This window comes from Cynara cardunculus, assembly GCF_001531365.2.
Source record: "Cynara cardunculus var. scolymus isolate 2C chromosome LG 14, CcrdV1, whole genome shotgun sequence".
In the NCBI taxonomy this organism is placed as follows: Eukaryota; Viridiplantae; Streptophyta; class Magnoliopsida; order Asterales; family Asteraceae; genus Cynara; species Cynara cardunculus.
The window spans coordinates 11,741,289-11,761,779 of record NC_037541.1 but is presented as its reverse complement, the minus strand read 5'-3'; the positions used below and the strand labels follow the sequence as shown (position 1 = coordinate 11,761,779).

At 33.8% G+C, this 20,491-nt stretch overlaps 1 protein-coding gene across 1 annotated transcript; it reads right to left on the bottom strand.

Annotated features, from left to right (window-relative positions):
- Positions 1-4,088: 4,088 nt before the first annotated feature.
- On the bottom strand, positions 4,089-14,461 carry LOC112527005 (lysophospholipid acyltransferase LPEAT2-like). The gene is made up of 14 exons (XM_025137472.1): positions 13,859-14,461; positions 12,880-13,060; positions 12,725-12,784; positions 12,134-12,297; positions 10,925-10,988; positions 10,728-10,796; positions 10,184-10,279; positions 9,300-9,344; positions 8,390-8,460; positions 7,479-7,545; positions 6,554-6,604; positions 5,615-5,725; positions 5,461-5,508; positions 4,089-4,686 (listed from the first exon to the last, which is right to left on the bottom strand). The coding sequence occupies exons 1-14, from the start codon at positions 14,368-14,370 to the stop codon at positions 4,522-4,524; spliced, it is 1,704 nt and encodes a 567-aa protein (XP_024993240.1). The 5' UTR covers positions 14,371-14,461; the 3' UTR covers positions 4,089-4,521.
- Between the last annotated feature and the right edge of the window lie 6,030 nt (positions 14,462-20,491).

Here is a 20,491-nt window from a genome sequence, read left to right as displayed (position 1 = left end):
AACTTCGTTATGACAAGAAAAATAAAAACTTAAGTTTTGCATGATTCCTATTTGGTATAATAAAGACTTTTTTCTCAATCAATGTAACAAAGTTTCAAAATTTCATATTTAACGTAATAAAGTTCCAAATATCTTAGGGGCCGTTTACTAAACACTTACTTGGTAAGTGCTTACCGGATAAATTTTCTCATCGGATAAACATGAGAAGAGCCAAGAATCTTACAGGGTAAGAGTGATGAGAAGGATGGAGAGTCTTACCCGCTAAGTGATGATGACGACTCTTACCCATGTAAGCGCCAGTAAATTGTTGCATTCGATAGGTTTTGATATATATTAAAATCTTACGCATCAAAATAAATTTTAGTGTTGACTTCTATGGGTAAACGTTTACCGGGTAAGCAATTGGGTAAACGGCCCCTTAATGTTTATGCACTTCAACCATAACCTACTTATATCTTAACATTTGTTGATATTACCGATGACGTGAATGTCAATTTATCGTTATTTTCGTCTTAACCTTCTCATAATCCTTTCATAAATGGATATTCACATCATTAAATGTGTATAAATATAAATTTTTGAATCTTTGTTTAATTAACTGAGAAAATAATATACGTTACAATAAATACCATGAACAAACTTTATTATATTATTGATACATTTTGCCGTTATGATTATTGACGAACATTCATAAACTTTATCATTAGGCAATTTTATTAAAAGAGTGAATTACGTCGTTGGTTCATATGGTTTGCTCAAAATTGGAGGAGGAAGCTGGAAATGTTTGAGCAGGTTGTGCACGTGAAACAGTGGCGTGCGTAGGTTGTGCCACAACTTTAGCCATGGGCCAAGTCATGTAACCCACTGTTTCCCCGTTCTCAATTTTTGCACAAGTGGTGGCTTGGGGATGTATTTTGGGAACGTACCTAAGGAGGTTATTAGCGGTTCCTTTGAGGCTATATTCGAAGTAATAACTCGTTTTTTTTAATTAACCTGTATATCCAACCCGCTATGTGAGCCGACTAATCACAGAGCGACCACCTGCTTTGCAGATAGCCTGGAGTCACCGTATTTGAACCTCCGTGGCCACAAGGGGATTTTTATTTCTCTTTGGATTTGAACTTGGGACCTCCTGGTACTTTTGACCTTTGGAGCCAAGCTCAAACCAATCAGGCACTACCCTTGTGATTCTAACCTAAGAGTGTGTGATCTTCATGGCGTGAAGAGTGTGGGTGTTATCTCCTTTGTTAGATGGTAACAACCCAAGAGAAATAGTATGTCACAATGTGGATTGAGAATTCTAAGTATTAAATTGTGGTTAAAATTGGCTATCCTGCATTGATAACATGATGCCAACTCATTATATCAGGTTTCTTTGTCACCTCATCGTCCATGTAGGCTGTCCACATGTACGATAGTGCTGACGTGATATTTCTTATTATAACATTATACTTTCAAAATTACTTTATTATAAGATCACTAATTTCTATTACAACATTGTACTTTTAATTTTAATACTTTTATCATTTAAACATTATAAATTTAATCAAATATGTTTACTAAGAATTATAAATATCATAAATTAAACATGTTTACAAAAGATCACTATTTCACGAATAAAAGTATTCATAAAAACCAATTCGTTCATCGTAAATTTCATGGCTTACTTTGTAATGCCAAAAACTAAACAAGTGAAACATCTTTTCAAGAAAAAAAAACCATCATATTCACATTCGTCTAACAATAATGAATGTATATTCTTCCAAGTGTAATGGAATTATTGACACACTGCTTTTACATGAAATTCAGTCTGTTGATATGATCAAGTACAGAGTTGAGAGAGAAATCACCAATTATGTAAAAGAGGTTGGCCTTTGGGAGAAAGAGAGGGGTGGAGATGATGAGAGGCCAATAGAGACAAGAGGAGAGAGGATGGTGAGGACACCATATTGTTAAAATTACTTACTATAATAGAAATTGATGATGTTATAATAAAATGATTTTGAAAGTATAATGCTATAATAAGAAATGTCATGTCAGCACTATCGTACATGTGAACAGCCTACGTGGACGATGAGGTGGCAAAGAAACCTGGTATAATGGGTAAATTTAATTTAAAAGGTTACCTAATGTTATAACGGGTAAATTTTTTAAAGAATGCAAAAATCATTTTGTCAATTAAGTAGTTATTTAAAATAAATATCAAGATTTTAATTTAATAATGTACCGAAATCTGATTTATGATTGGATATATAAAATATTTTTTAATAAACAAACTTTTTATAAAACATGTGAATCACATTTAATTTTAGAGTAAATTACACTTTTTGTACCTATAATTTGGCCAAACATTGGTTTGTCTCGTATAATGGTACTAATTGAGGGTGTCAACTTTAGGAACCCTGAGTGTTATGAAATTGAATATTTAGGAAGCATCAGTATAAATAGTTTGTTTTTAGGTACCAAAAACCAAATTTTGAGCAAACCAGATTTTTTCAAATCATTTTTAGCAGTAAATTGATTGAAAACAAAATTCAATAGATAAAATCGATGAAATCTTAAAAGCCGATTGGAAAAAGGCATGGCTTGTTCAACCACACTTTATGATCAACAAATAAAGTCTCATTTGGTGTGCGGGATTTGGTGCGATTTGGAATTGGATTCCACTCAAATCCTGTGTTTGGTTTAAATGAAAGCTCATAATTGAAATCCCACGATCATTAGATATAGAAATTCTACAGAGGTAGTTGGTATTTCATATGATTTCGTAAGATTTGTTTGTAATAACTAGAAGGGTATTCATACAATACAACAAGATATATCTCGATTTTAATGTTTCGTTTTATTTTTTGGTCTCTGTCGATATTATGATATGGATTTATGTGGTTTTAATCAAACAATAATGTTTTTTAAAAATATAAATTTAACGATATCATAAAAACTAAAAATATATATAAAAGTTCTTTTTTGTGTAATTTCTCTGATTCAATTTTTTATTATAATTTAATTTATATTTAATGGCGAAGTAATTTGTTTTTAGTTTAATAATATATTTTTTATAAGGATAATAACTAAGTATTCTGTTAGAACTCAATAAGTATGCTAATTATAGTTTAGATATATTTAAAATGAGAATTTTATCATGTATTTGATTATATTTATCTCCAGTTAGTTACACGAATTCAAATATGGAGCTTAATAAGTTGTACATATGCAAAATTTACTCGTAATTTTGAATTTTAAATAATATGCATCAATAAAAAGTACTTCATGTATAAAAGATGGTTTTTAAGAGTTTTTGTCAAATGTTTTATAATATAGTATAGATATTCGAACATGTTAAGAACAATAGTTTTATAATAACCGATTAATAAAAGGTAATTTATTAATATGAATATTCAATATGAATATTCAATATGAATATAGGTGTGTAATTCATCACAAATGTCGTAACATATTCACCATGAATGTATGATCTATGACAAATAACACATCCATATTCATCATGAATTTGTGTGAATAACACTTCCAAATTCGTCACAAATATATTATTCATTATAAATATTCATTCTAAAGAAGAACACGTCACACTTCATGGACAGTTCCTAATAAAAAAAAATTTGATTAACCTGGATATCCAACCCGCTATGCGAGCCGACTAATCCCAGAGATATAAACGAAGATGATAACCCGTAAAATAACTCGGAGTCATCTGCTTTGCAGATAGCTCGGAATCACCGCATTTGAACCTCTGTGGCCACAAGAGGATTTTTATTCCTCCTTGGATTTGAACCCGAGACCTCTTGGTACTTTTGACCTTTAGAGTCAAGCTCAAACCAATCAGGCACCACCCTTATGATTCAGTTCCTAATCAATTTTGAGTTTATAAGAGAACTTTCCTCAGGCAAACATTATCAACTAAAAAACTGTATATCAAATCAAATGTTATATTCAGTGAAATCTTTGCAGTAAATTGATCGCAAACAGATAAAATCGATGAAACCCTAAAAGACCCAATTGGCGAAAAGCAAGATTTGTCCGATCACACCTTACAATCTAACAAATAAGTTCTTGAATCGCCATTCAAGATTTCGAGTCATTATGTTCAACAGTTTAACCAGAACACATACATAATTGCATAAAAACGACACGCCCGTCGCATCATAAAAAACAAATTCCCCAAAATAGAAACCAAAACAAAAAAAAACAACATAACAAGAATCATTCTTTTCTTACTATATTTGTGTTGATCAAAAAAGTCAAAGTCAAAGTAAAACAAAATTCATTGGTACATATTTCACAACCAAAATATACCCACAAAGAGAAATCAATTTCAATCCCTCCTCCCCCCCCTAAAAACCAAAAAATACCCATCAAATAATTCCTTTTCCAGCGCTATAACAACTTGTACGTTATGCATTAAAAGTTATACATTACCCCGGATTCGATTCTTACCGCTGGAAAAGGGCACAACTATATAAAACCAAGCAAAAAAAAACGAAAACTTTTGATCCAAACCCGTCAAACAATTTCATCCGAACCTGTTTCCGCAGTCAAATCTTTATCAATGAAATGATGCAAGAACAGTGCAATGAGCAATGGGTTTCTTCTTAAGCATGTCATGAAATCATCTTTGCTGATTTTACCGTCACCATCGGTGTCGAATAGATTGAAGAGTGTGTGCATCTGTTCGAAACAAAAAAGAACCGTTCTTACGGTTTTGAATTTCTAAGGAATGGATTGTCGATAACAGTCTCTCTACCCCTTGGGACAAAGGAAACGGTTGCATATACTTTACCCTCCTCATACCCTACTTCAGTGTAGGGTTTTTTTTATCTTTTTGTTAACCATGGGTGTCCAGGCTAGCTTGCGCGCACCTCTACTAATCCGAGGGGACTTGCAGGACTCGAACCAGTGACCTCTGAGAAAAATCCCCAAAGCCCCAAAACCTTATTGCCAATTAAGCCTACCCCACAAGGTTTTTAGTGGCACTATAACAAAATTTGGCTTTATAGGATGCCAAATATGTGTAAATGTCCAAACTGACTGCTTTATAAGAGTAAAGTTTAGTTATGTGTCCTAGATAACATGTTGCACAATAAGCTGATAGGACGTTTTTCAATATCCTAACAAGTTTTTAGGACACTGTTGAATTTGAAAAATGTTTCCTAAAGAACTTGTTAAGACGCCCAAAAATGTCTTATCAACTTATTGTAACACTTTTATATAGGGGACATAATTATTTGGTCCTACAAATTTAAGTCATATAAAGCAGTCTATTAGATGGCATCTTATAAAGCCGACTTTGGTGTAGTGTGGGTTCGTTTATAGATCGTTGACAACAACCTCTCTATCCCTTGAGGTACGGGAAACTACTGCGTACATTTTACCCTCCTCAGACCCTATGTCGGTATGGGATTTACTAGGTTCATTTGGTTACAGAAAGAACGGATAACTGACCTCGCTCGTGCTCAAGTTGGGAATGGCGGGGCTGGCGGAACCTCCAAACTGGCAGATGAAAATCAAAGCAAGTTTAAGCAGTAGACACTTCAGAAAACGAACCAAACGGAAAAAAGAACTTATAAAAAACATAAAAAATTATATATATTATTACTTCTTGTATCGAAATGTAATGATCTTTATTTTCGTCACTTTGAGTAAAGGCCATTTCACATGCTCGCCGGAATACGGGCAGCTTCAGGATGTGAGCCGATCCTACCAAAAACTGCATACATTGTCCAAACAAAAAAGAAAGGTTTATGGTGAGAAAGAAATGGAACCCATAAAAAAAAATGCAATTGCAGCTTCATTGTGTGGTCCGATTTCCATGTGACGATGAATATAAACGAAGACGATAACCCATAACATAATCCGAGTATCCGACTAAAGCAAACCACACCAAACAAACCCAGTGTATCTCACCCGAAAGTGGGTGGCGGTGAGATGTATGAAAACCTGACCTCCACACCAAAAAGTAGAGCAATTGTTTTCTTGAAGACCTCCGGCTTTGCATAGTGAGGAAAACGAAGAAAGAATTCCCACAAAGTTTCTTCTAGGGAAAGAATGAGGCCCGCAAAGAATGCCCGACAAGATTCACTACGTTTAGTAGGTCCCGATGGAATACAAATCACATGTACTTGAATTTTTGTCTCCTTCATGTCCACAAATCAATCTTTGACACATCATCACTTTATCGAAGAGAGAGAATAAAAAGATAAACTAAATAAAGTAATGATGTGTCAGGAGTTGATTGATGGGACAAGGAACAGGAGTTTGGGGACAGATGATGTGTCGGTATAAATAGAAATCGGAGCATAGACCATATCAAGAAAACTATAACCCTATAACAAACGGGACCCACTAGGGTCGATCCCAATAAGTCGAATGGAATGGGACCCGCCAAAGGTATCGTCCACTTTCCAAAAGAGAATGGGACCCGGAAAGTATGCGCTATAAGATTCCGTCTCTTTGGTGGGTCCCTTATTTTGTGATTTAGGATGAACGAAAACAAGACCCACAGAACGATAAAGGAAGATTTTTGCATCATGGTTACCTCTTTGAAGGTTATAACTCCGTTCTTGTCGACATCAATGAATCCAAAAATCTGTCACAATGAAGAAAACTTAAAAAATCAGGAAGAAGAAGAAAATAAAATATTTTTAAATTTTAATACTATATTTATCGTCTGGTTTGAACTTTATGTGTTAAAGAAACTACTATCAATTTTAAAATTTGATAAAAGTGTTGATTTTTTGAGGAAAAATCAAGAATTGCATCAAATGGTATGATAAATATTACAAATACATAAAGAAAAGTTACAAATTTGTAGAAAAATAAAAATTAATTTATAACTATAGTTTTCTTAAGCACAAATTTGACATTACATATATATATAGAGGATAAGATTCAAAGAAAAATCATTAAGAAATGGAAAACTGAGGAACACCTTAATAACCATTCATCTGTGTATGGTACGCACATGTGCATAGGAACAGAAAACATTTTCAGTTACTTTTATGCACATGTGCATATACCGTACAAATGAATGATTATTAAGGTGTTCCTCGATTTTCCATTTATTTTGTGGTTTTCCCATGAACCTGAGGATCTCTTTCTCTCTCTCTCTCTCTCTCTCTCTCTCTCTCTCTCTCTCTCTCTCTCTCTCTCTCTATATATATATATATATATATATATATATATAACAAGGGTTGGGATCCGGTGAGAAGGAGAGTTAAGGTGAAAAGTGTAAGAAGGGATCTCCATCCTTGGATGCACATTAAGATGAGATACACCAAGATAAGATGCACAGGATCAATCCCTGTATCAAGCGTTATTAATGGGTGGATTTGAGATTAAAGGTGATCAAGGGTCCAGATCCCTTCTCATGCTTCGCACCTTAACTCTCCTTCTCACACGATCCTTCGCCTATGTAAAAAAGAGGGTGATGGTTATAAAGAAATTGGAATTATTTTCCTTACCTGTTCAGAAAGGGTAGAAGGCTTCAATCTCAAAACCCTCATGAAATCATGTATTTTAACACATCCACTGCAAACAAAATGCAAGTAGTTGATATAAAGATTTCTTGTATTCCATAACAATTACCTAAAGAAATACAAGGGTCTATTTGTTTCGGGTTATCTTTTCATTTTGTGGGTCCCGTTTACTTGACGTCATGGTGATGGGACCCACAAAAGCGAAGGTGACAACAGACAAATAGGTAAATTTAACTAGAAAACTTTCCAAGTATGTAATTCCAACATAAAACTTTCCAAGAGTGGAAATGTTACTCCAAATGGAAAGAGATATAAATTTCTATGGGACAGATGGAGGACTCCCACCTAACTGCCCCTTTTGCAAATTAAGGTGGTGTTTGTTTTTTAAGAGGTGCTGAAGTCTGAAGTTTGATTTCATTTCTGATTTATAAGAGGTGGTCCTGAAGTCTAAAATCTGCATCAGTAAAATTGTTTATTTTTACTTCTGAACTTTGAAATCTTAATCGGTCAAGCTAGTGCAAAAATATAAAAGATAAATAGTTTTTTACAGAAGTATAAAAAATAAATAGTTTTTGCTAACAAATCTCTTCCGGCCCCAAAAATACGAACCATTTGATAGAAGGCGGATTAGGATTAAGAGGTATTAAGGGATACGCTACCACTAAAATTTTCAGAGAACATTTAGAAATAAAACAAACGCTCTTAATACCCAAACGTCTGAACGAATCAGACTTCAGAGGCATTAAGAGGTAATTTTGAAAAAACCACCAGGCCCTAAATGACTTCAATTCAAGAACTCAATAAAACCAAAAATGCAAAAATCTTATGCTAAAATCATCGAATTACAATATATAAATAAACTGAAAACGATGATTTTATTACTTATAGCAATATACCTGATATCAGGATTCATCGCAAGAAATCTATCCAAGAGGTCAACAGCTTCTGCAGAAGTCAAATGGCATAACTGGGAACACAAAATAAATTCCCGCTATGAAAAAAGCACATAGTTTTACAAATGTGTAATTATTACACTTTTTAATTAACTAAATGACAATTTTAACCTTTAATAATAAAGAGAGTGACGAATTTCTCCATCTCTCAATAAGGGCACAATTGGAAAGCAGACACTTACTTTTGGAAGTGGACACTTAACTTTTATATTTTTTGGTAACCGTGGGTTTCTGGGCCAGCTTACACACACCGACTAATCCCTCAGGCGACCACGAATAGCCTGGAGTTATAGCAGGTGAACCTCTGTGGCCACAAGGGCTTTCGCAGCGTCTACCTTTGAACTCGGGAAGATGAGATTTCCACTACATCCCCCCTGAGGTTGCCTTAACCGGTTCGCCACAACCCAAGTAAACACTTATTTTGGGACAAACTAAATTAAAAATGTGGACATTATTTAGGGCGGAGGGATTAGAACTATCTCCCCCCCCCCCAAAAAAAAGACCGTACCTCTATGTGAGATTTACTGGGTTTATCTGGTTTGGTTAACTCTTTTTGCCTCCATGAAATTTCAACCACTTCCACGTTGAGACATCCCATAGAAATTGTAACTTTTCCCATTTTTGGCAAATTTTCGGGCTAAAGCTACCTACTAACTTCATCATTACGAATTCTTGATTATATCTCTTTTAATCCACAAGATTGTTAATGATGGTTTGAAGGGTATCAAGAGAATTGGTCGATAGCTAACCACTTCGATTGAAACTATGTCTCTGTGCTCATATGTTGCAATTTTCACACGACACAAGGTAGGTTCCATTTTCTAACAGGAAAAAAACTATACTACGAACTCACCTTTTGAATTTTTGTCATTTCAACCATAAAGGGCGACAAGCTTTTCTGCAAAAAGAACGAAATATCGTCAACACTTTAAAATACGGAGTGTTCATAACTTGACTAACAAGACAAAATTCATGAATTTTGTGTCTTCTGGTCATTTCTAACTCACAAGCTAAACCACCCACACTGCATATATAAATGACAAGAAAATTGTAACACCTCCGTGCTATGAAAATCGCAATGTTTTATTAAACACATGGGTTTAAGAAAGTGTTATACTATTTGTGAAATGACCAAAATACCCTTCAAACCGACAACGAAATCAGTAGCATTGATTCTGTAGTGATAACTCAATAAATTAGATATATACATATCTATGCTATACTATAAAGCATTTGACAAAAACTCTTAAAAACCATTTTTCATGCATGAAGTACCATTTATTAATGCATATTACTTAAAATTCAAGATTACAAGTAAATTATATGTAAGTACAACTTATTAAAGCTTCATGTTTGAATTTGTGTAACTAACTGCAGATAAACACAATCAAATAGATGATAAACATCTCATTTTAAATATAAAAAATCTAAAATACAATTAGGATAGTGATTGACTTCTAACAAAATACTTRATTATTATCTTTATAAAAAATTATATTATTAAACCAAAAATAAAAAAAAATGAATTAAAGAAATACACAAAAAAGAAGAAATTTTAAATAGTTAGTTTGATAATGATACCAATATATTTTTTCATTTTTTTATGATATCTTCATATTTATATTTTATTCAAAAATAAAAACATTATCGCTTTCTCAAAACCACATAAAACCGTATTATAACATCAACTGAGACAAAGAAAAAATAAAACGAAACATTATATATATATATATATACCTGTCCAGCGTTGGAAGCTTTTGAAAGAAGCGCATAATCTGCAAAAGAATGACATGTTTGTACAACATTGAGAGCAGAAGCCATGGCTCTCCCAGTCTGCACAAACATAAATACTATTAGTTAAAGATGTAAACACTCAACTTTCACTAAACATACCAACCACCCACCCACCCCCCAAAAAATCCCGTTACCAAACGAACACAGTATATCCCACTCAAAAATAGGGTCTCGGGATGGATGAATGGAGACACGTCCTCTAGCCAAAAGGGTAGAGTGTCTATTTCCGTGAAGACCGCTGACTTGTGCAAAGTGTGAGCAATCACGGCTAATGACCATTCTCTGTGACTAGTTTCAACATCTTGCAAGTATGAACGAGGTGTAAAAGATATGATTCGCTTTAGTTTTGGACACGAACAACAAACTAAACCGATTCCAAATCTTTTTAACCCAACCAAACCAAAAAAGTTCATGACCCAAAGTGATCAACTACAACAATATGAATCCTTGTGATATTGATGAGTTATACTAGAAGAGATAAACTCACCCTCTCGGCAAAACGAGCTGCACTTTCTTTGTGATGTTGTGAGGGTGCCATAACGGGAAGATATTCGACCTGATTTATTTGAAACAAAACAATATCAATTCTTTTGAAATAACTTCATATCGGGAATTAGAGGTCAATAAATCTGCGTTTTTTTTTATAAAATTGAACAATCATAAATCAGTTACTAGGAAGCATACCTCGATGAAATTGTGGAATTGCATGAACATTCTAAACATGAGCATCGCAACAGTAATATGACCCCTATAGCCATGTGATGCACCATTAAAAATCATAAAACCAAAACCAAACGAACCCAGTAAATCCCACAAGTGTAGGCTCCAAGGAGGGTAAAATGTACGCGAACCATTCATTGGGAATTGTCCAAAATAGCCAATCAGGCCTCCCCTCTTCACTTTACGAACCTTTCGAACATTGTGACCGAAAATAGTCGGAAATTACGCAAGTAGCGCTTACGCAACTTGCATAACCCACTTTTTCCAATAAAATAATCAGAAAAATTAGACATTATGCAAGTTGTTAAGTGCTACTCGTGTAACGTCTAGGTGACATGTCTATAGGCAACTTGTGTAATGTCTAATTTTTCTGATTATTATATTGGAAAAAGTGGATTACAAAAGTTGCATTAGTGCTACTTACGTAATCTCCGGCTATTTTGGTCTAATGGAAACAATTTGTCTACCCCAAGAGGGTATTGTCCAAAATAGCCAATCAGGCCTCCCCTCTTCACTTTATAGCCACCTTTCCAACATTATGACCGGAATAGTTGGAGACTACGAAAGGAGCGCACTTACGCAACTTGCATAACCCACTTTTTCCAATAAAATAATCAGAATTTTTTTTTTTTTTGATTAACCTGGATATCCAACCCGCTATGCAAGCCGACTAATCCCAGGGCGACCACCTGCTTTGCAGATAGCCCGGAGTCATCGCATTTGAACCTCTGTGGCCACAAGGGGATTTTTGTTCCTCCTTGGATTTGAACCTGGGACCTCCTGGTACTTTTGACCTTTGGAGCCAAGCTCAAACCAATCAGGCACCACCCTTGTGGTTAAATTAGACATTAAGCAAGTTGCATAAGTGCTAGTCGTGTAATGTCTAGGTGGCATATCTACATCAACTTGTTTAATGCCAAATTTTTCTGATTATTTTAATGGAAAAAGTGGATTATGCAATTTGCATCAGTGTTGCTTGTGTAATCTCCGGCTATTTCTGTCAATTTCTTGAAAAGGTGGCTATAAAGTGAAGAGAGGAGGCTTGATTGGCCATTTTGGACAATTTCCCCCGTTCCTCTACCCCAAGGGGTATACAGGTTGTTTCCATGAAGACCCCTTTCTTGCGGTAAAAGAAATCTTTTTTTTTCTGTGCATAAAAGGAGGCAATCTTACCATGATTGATCAAAATGTACATGGGGATAGCGGATCACCACGGGTTGTATAGGATAACCAGGAAGAAATGCACCAAGTTGGAAAGAAATAAGCTGCCTTCCATTGGTCGTGGTTCCCTCGGGAAACAAAAGTACGCGAGGAAATCTGTTGCTAGAGGCCTTTCTCTGCATTGAGATCCTTGAAAGCACACATCTGTATCAAATTGCTTACGTATCGATAGAATGCAAGAGTTTTTCGTTTTGAAAGTATTTTGACCAGCAAAACACGTCAACCGACCATTCTTGAACTATTTTTTCTTTAACTTGTTATGTACAAAAAGAAACTTTTGGGTCACAATAATGGCAACACGTCCCTCAACACATAATTTAACGAAATACCCTTCAATAAAAGACGAATTAAAGAATCATGGACCCAAAATAAGAACGGTCAAATGGGTATTTTACTATTTACCCGTAAAATAATTTACGGGGGAGACAAGTGTGTAAAACAGGTACTTTATAGTAACTTTAAAAGCGAAACTAGAAAACCACATTTTGAATAACGAAATAGGGAAAGTGGGAAACAAACGGAAACGGAACGAACGCTTGTTACCTTTATTTCATTTACAGCATGCTTCCGTGATTGATGTGAGAAACGATTCACATATATCACCTGAAAACAAAACACAGAAAAGAAAAGTTAAATGGGAAAAGAGTCGAGATATCGAAAAAGAAGATGACATGGAACTTTTAATAACTTGAATTTACCTGCATAGCTCTAATGATGGTTCCAACAAAGGGCATGGAATCATGGGACTCTGATGCAACGATTGTTGGAGATAATTCGTAGAAAAAGAAGATTGGATCAATATATGATACATGATTAGATACAAGAATTGGAGCAACGTCCCTTGGAGCAGGTTTCCCCTTTCTATTAATCCAATGGTAGCTGCACCATGAAAAGACAAAAGAAGACGATCAATATCGACCAAAATCAGCTACAAACGGCATAAAGATCGACCTTTGAGAAATGGTTATGGGTACTAAGACTATATAACATCTATGAACTCCTTGCAACTCCGAATATATAAGTCTAAGGTGTTGCTTGATCTCCATGTTTTCAAGGCTCAAGATGAATGAAAGCAGGAAGTGAAAACTTTTAACACCCCCCCCCCCCCCAATTTACTGCAATCATGGTGGCAACCCAAAACCTATTTGTAACATCCCAGGGCAACCGTACAAGATATTGTCTGCTTTATCTATACCTGGACTCACAGTTATAAAACACGTCTGATAGAGGAGTTATCTAGTCCTTTATAAGGCAACCTTTGTTCCTCTCCCAACCGATGTAAGATCTCACAATCCGCTGGCAGACAAGTCCAATTCTCGGCTCTAATACCATTTGTATTTGTAACATCCTAGGGGAAACTATACCAGATATTGTCCGCTTCATCCACAACCAGACTCACGGTTTTAAAAACGCATTTGATAGAGGAGGTTTCCAACCCCTTATAAAGCAACCTTTGTTTCCCTACCCAACCAATGAGATTCTTGGGTACAAACTCAGGACCTCTAGGCTATCATATACAAGCTACCCCCAAGTGCATATTTTGGCCAACAATTTGAGCTAACCCAATTGCATTTTTTGCAATAGATTTCACATTCATTCATCTAAATTAGGTTCTATAGATATATATATATATATACACACACACACATGATTAAATAAAGGTTGATTTGATCTTACCCAAATGAAAATAGAATCCCCCTGGCAGTGAATCTGGTGATCCACATAACCCTACATCTCCATTTTGGCATTGGATTCTGCTTATCTTTCAAACCATGTAAAGCAAATTTTGTAGCAATATACCCAACCAACAAACACAATCCAAACAATACAAGACGAACCAAAGCTATAGGCAAAATCACCAACATCTTGACCCATTCATAAACCCCTTCAATCTTGGGTGTTTGATTTCTAAATGGATCCACCGTGGTTGACCCAGGAGCTTCAAATCCATCCGACCCAATGACCCCATAAGGGTTTTCTTGTCTTCTTATAATAAATTCATCCTCCATATCCATCATGGTGGCCGTACGAATTGAATCTTGATTTGTGGGTGTCCCAGATTGCGAATACCCATCATTGACCGTCAAGATGACTTGCGAAGGACGGGCATCAACGGCGGTTGGTTGTAAGCGGTGGCTGCCATTGGAAGATGGTAATAGAGGGCTTCTGAGGTCGGTGGCCGCTGCCATTGTTGGAAGATCATCAAAGGTGGGATCTTTTGCAGTCAAAAAGTTGAAAAGATGGAAGAAAGAGAGGGCAATTGTTCAAATTTGAGACACCATCGAGTATATTTGGGGTTCTTTTTTAAATGGTGTTTATATGGTTGTGGTGTGTTTTGGATGTTTATATATAATTCTCATTGATCGCATCTCCCATGGGGGAGAATCTTTATCGCAGGTCATTGTCTATATTTGTGTGAATTTACCAAAATACCTTTCAAGATTTGACTTTGTTCTTCAAGACGCCTTTAAATTGTTTATCATGATGACATGGGTTCATCTTTCTTGCACACAAATTTGCAATTTGCATATGAGCTTTCTTGCACACAAATTTGTACATGTATAATTAATATGATCGATAGTTTTCAAGAAATTATTTGATTAATTATTAAGAATATAACGTAAAGAAACCATTTATGTATGTGTTTATCTATACTATATTATAAAGCATTTGACAAAAAATCTTAAAAATCATTTTTTATGCATGAAGTACTGTATATTGATGCATATTACTTAAGAAAATTATATTATTAAACCAAATATAAATTACTTCGTTATTGAACATAAATTAAATAATAATTAAAAAATTACACAAAAAAACTAAAATAAGAATTTTAAATAGTTAATTTGATACTAATATCGATATTTTTGTCAAATTTTTATGATATTTTTAAATTTATATTTTATTCAAAAATAAAAATTTCATCGTTTTTTTCCAAATCATATAAGAGCGTACTATAACATCAACTGAGATAAATAATAAAATGAAATATTAAAATCAAGATATATCTCGCTGCATTGTGCGAATACCCTTCTAGTATAGTTATATGTATATAAAATAACAGGGACGTTCTAACCTTTTTGGAGACTATGTTACATTCAAAACTTTTGATTACATTGCATAAATGAGATAACAAATGATATATGTTAAGAATAAAAATGGGTTAAACGTAAAACGATTAACAATATGAAATTAAACCTAAGTCATTACTGATTTAAACCTAAAATCAAATAAGTAATGGTTTGAACCTAAATAACTTCGGCTATAGTTTTACATAGGTCGATAAAAAGACGTTAAACACATGTAAATTTGGGTCCCAAAATTTCGAAGGTCATGTTCAAAATCTCACATTTAACATACTAAGAGATGACCCATTTTTATGTAAATAATGCAGAAGAGCATCGTACCATACGTTAGTCATAGTGTTCGTATTTTAACACTATATACATACGTATTGGTGAAAAAAGTATATGAAAAAGAATAAACTTACAAGTCAATTAGAGGTAGATAAATAGAAGAGAAAATATTATTATGTCATATATGAGTGAATTACATTTTTGGTCCTTGTGGTTGACAAAAATGGTGGATTGATTCCCTTAAACGCATTAATTACACCGATGGTCCTTATATTTTATGTTTCATTACAAATTGGTCACTCTCGCTAACTTCATTTAAAAAACTATATTGATTGAAGAGCATTTTTGTCTTTTTACTCATTACTTAAAAAACCATTTAAAAACAACCAATTGGGTGTTGCCATATGTCCCCCGTTCTCCTATCGTCTCTCTATTGAAGAGCATGGGGCTGATGATTCGGGATTTAATGGATTTCGATACGATTTTTGGGTTAGGACTCAACCAAGTGTTCAACATCGAAAATTAGTTCTGTAAATGAATGAGTTTAAGCTCCTGTGATGAAACTCCAACAGATAATTCACGCGATGAAGTACCCTCTTCGAGTAGATGCTCTGTTTCAAGTTTGTGTCATGGTGCTTTACATTCATCCAGAATTATGAAAGATAATTTAATTTGCACAGCAAAAAGAAATTAGATGATAATACAGGGTGCAAAGAAGAAGAAGAAGAAGAGGGGGCAATTCATTGGTCCAATAAGAGAACGATTCCTCTCCATTGGTTCAGAAGCTTGTAAAGATGCCAATCAAGGTTTGTGACACTTTGCGAAGATAGAAGGGAGAGGAGAGGTGGGTCTTGTTGTCGAAGAATGGGGGTGAAGAGGGGTTCCCTCTGTGTGTATTACCAAGATTCCTCTCACTTAATGGAATTTATTAAAACAGTATCAGTGAGAAAGACCCAATCTGTAATAAAATTTTAAATTAGGGACCACTGATGTAATTAACGTATTTGAGTGACCCATTCCAAAAAATTTGCCTGTTGCAATTATAATATCATGGTCTAGTCAAGTTAGGTGGAAGTTAAGCTAGCTGAAGTCAGTTATTTGTCTCTCAAATTAGATAGTAGCAAATGACGTAAACAAGCAACAAATTTGGTTACGCTTTCACATTTCATCTCCTTTCTCTTGTCTCTTGTTTTTATTTCCATAAATTTCAAGATCTAACATGGTATCATAAGCAATTTTATGATCGTCTTTTGTACTTGCCAATTCGATTGATTTTTAGATTTGAAAGTCATATAAAAATCATCGACTGTTTGCTTTAAACAGTTGTAATTAATAACTGTGAAAAATGATCATTCAGATCCATATTACTTTTATCATACTCATAGTTGAGGTTTGATACTCGTTTCACAACCGCTCACAAGAGAAAATTGAAACGAGGTGGAGTTGAGCGATGTTGATCATGCTGTTCGTGAAGAATAAGGTTGGGTTCATCGATGATTTCATAAATTGGACCTCAAGGTAACAATTTCAACCTACATAATTTCTGGATTTATAACATTAATATGATAATATCATGTATTTTGAAATTAGATTTCAAAGAGTATTTATGCTAGTTTTTTTTTTTTTTTTATTAACCCGGATATCCAACCCACTATGCGAGCCGACTAATCTCAGGGTGACCACCTGCTTTGCAGATAACCCGGAGTCACCGCATTTGAACCTCCGTGACCACAAAGGGGATTTTTATTCCTCCTTGGATTTGAACCTGGGACCTTCTTGTACTTTTGACCTTTGGAGCCAAGCTCAAACCAATCAGGCACCACCCTTGTGGTTTAGTATTTTATTTGTTGCAATCACTCGTGAGATTTAGCTTGACGTAAAATATAGTTTCAACAAATAATGGCCCTAGGATTTTCGGACTAAGACGGGCTCGATTCTCCCTTGACTCTATGGGATTTTGGGAGCTGATGAAGCCAAAATCATAATTTGATAAGCCCTTATTTCACATAAATGTAAACTATAAGGGATTACTGAATAATTGAACGTCTGTATGTTTATGTGAAGTACTCTTGTGGTAGTTAAAACAACTTAATGATCATCATCATAACAAATACACGATATCTTTTTAACGGGGATTCAAGAATCCTTCTTATTAGAGGTCATAAACTTCTAATGGATCAAATGTCTATCTTCAAATGCAAGATATGCAACCAGGGTTGTCACTTAGTATGTTAAATGTGAGATTTTGAACAGGGCCTTCGAAATTTTGGGGTCCAAATTTACATGTGTTTAGAGTCTTTTTATCGACCTGTGTAAAACTATAGCCGAAATTATTTAGGCTCAGACCATTAATTGTTTGGTTTTATGTTCAAATCATTAATGGTTTAGGTTTAGTTTCATATTATTAATCGTTTTAGGTTTAGCCCATTTTTGTTCTTAACATATATTCTATGTTATTTCATTTATGCAATGTAATCAAAAGTTTCGGATGTAACAGAACTTCCAAAAAGATTGGAACATCCCTGTATGCAACCGTGACAAATAGGAATACTACATAGAAAAAGTCATATTGTACGCATTGCCACATTTCTGGATATACATATAATACTACCATAGATAGTCATGCTCCCAATAAAATAGTTTATCATAATAATAAGTTGAGATCTTATAAGTATCGCATGATATGGCCGCTAATCTATATATATATATATATATATATATATATATATATTAAAGGAGAAACCAACTAGAATGACATGACACCATGAGATTTGAGTATTCATCAAATCTTGAATCTTGAAATGTGGTTAAATTTGCTTATCCCACATTAATGGGAAGAAAAAAAAAGGTAGAAGGAATGAAATGTGTATATATATGAAAAGAGGAGGTGATTATTTTTGTTGGAAGTCATGATGTTGGCTCAAATGAGTCAACCATTTCATTTGCAATTGTCGTTATGAGATTTGAGTATTTTTCTTCAATCTTGAAATGTGGTTAAGTTTGTTTATATCATATAAAAAAATAACTTCAAAATATTGAGATGACATCTTGTTTACTAAATGGTTAGGACAGGAGCTAACAGGCCCTTACCTCCTGATCCTTGCAACGTACACCTGTCTACTCAAACCCCGATGCCCAGTAGCGAAACTATACATACCACCAAAACATTTAAAACATGTGTAACGAAAAATAAACTTATTAAACCATTTAGCATGATTGTCTCCTATTTACACCATATACATGCAATATATAACATGTACACGTATCATCCTTTATAACATTACGTCACATATACGTTCATGCATAAAATATATTTTTTATACATAACATTCATCTTAAGGTGAAGCTCAGGAAAACTAGTTTGGTGTTATTGGGTAACTTGAAAACGATTATAGATTAATCATGCTACCTACGGTATCACCTACATGTCATACGAGCCCTACAAGGTCAAACAATAACCCTTACATTCTTACATATATCCCTAATCACGCACCTTAACATGACCAAAGTCGACTAAACTGGAACCTCGTAATTCCAGCACCAAACCCGTTTTAGAAACTAATAATTTATCCTACCTTCGGAAGGTTTCAGGGTGCAATACATCCAACACTCGCTTGCTTTACTTACCATCTGTCACATTCCGTAGACAAGAGATGAACGTGAACGATGCTTCAAAAAGGGAGGAAAGGTGAATGTATCATCTTCATAATCTGATACATTAAATAACACCAGCAACATTACAAAAGTGCCCCTAAAACGAGGTGTTACATTTAAACATACCCATAAAATATGCTTAATTTTGTCATAGTGTTTTCTATGTACGATGCAGATCAAACAGGTGTCCATATAAAATCATACTAAAAGGGGGTATTTGTAATTTAGAGAAGATCTAGGGTATGAATTGTAAGATGGATTAAAGTATAAGGGCTTTTATACAAACCATCTTTTCATTTACCATTTAAAGGAATGAAGAAAATTGATAGCCATCACATCATTAACCATTTTTATATCATATTATATAAATTGCATATTATAAATTATTCTAATAAAAATATTAATTTATTAACTTAATTATAATACTTTGAAATTGTAAAAATAAAAATAAGTGTAACATGTTGAAATTAAAGTTACAAAAAAATGTGGCATTTTATATTAAAGGGTTATTTAAGAAATTGGATATTAATTATTGTAATAAAAAAAATTAAAATTAAAATAAGATTCTTAAAATTGTATTAAAAATTATATAGCACTAGATAATCAATAAAACAACGAAAAACTTGCATTAGAAAGGTTGGGTTCACGTGAGACCAACCTGTTTTCGTGAAACTCATGAGAACATTTTTTTACACTTGAAACTTCACAGCAAGATGCTGTGAATGTAAAAAAGACCGAACCTTCATAGCAAAAACACTATGAACAACATTTTGTTGTGAAGTTTCAAGTGTAAAAAAATAGTCTTATGGGTTTCACGAAAACATGTTGGTCTTACGTGATCCCAAGTCTGCATTAGAAAAATACTAGAAGGGTACTCGTGCAATGCAGCGATATACATCTTCATTTAATATTATGTTTTAATTTTTTGTTTTTGTTGATATAATATCGTTTATGTGGTTTTGAGAAAAATAATATTTTTACTTTTAAATAAAAATAAATTTGAATATATTATAAAATTTTGAAAAAATATATCGATATTAATATCAAATTAAATATTTGAATTTTTTTTATTATAATTCAATTTTGGTGAAATAGTGAATTAATTTATTTTTGGCTTAAATTTTTTATAAACATAATGATTCTGTTAGAACTCAATAATTATCCTAATTATATTTGGATTTTTTATATTTAAAAAATGAGATGTTTATCCCATTTTGATTAGGTTTATCTGCAGTTAGTTATACGAATTAAAAAATGAAGTTTTAATAAATTATACTTATGTATAATTACTTATAATATT

Bases quoted from the DNA above. Each gene is read 5' to 3' on its own strand.
- LOC112527005 (XM_025137472.1), bottom strand. From the start codon at position 14,370: ATGGCAGCGGCCACCGACCTCAGAAGCCCTCTATTACCATCTTCCAAT. The intron at 12,298-12,724 runs GTAACAAGCGTT...ATCTCAATGCAG, and splicing joins ATGCTGTAAATGAAATAAAG to AGAAAGGCCTCTAGCAACAG. The intron at 6,605-7,478 runs GTAAGGAAAATA...TCATTGTGACAG, and splicing joins CTTCTACCCTTTCTGAACAG to ATTTTTGGATTCATTGATGT.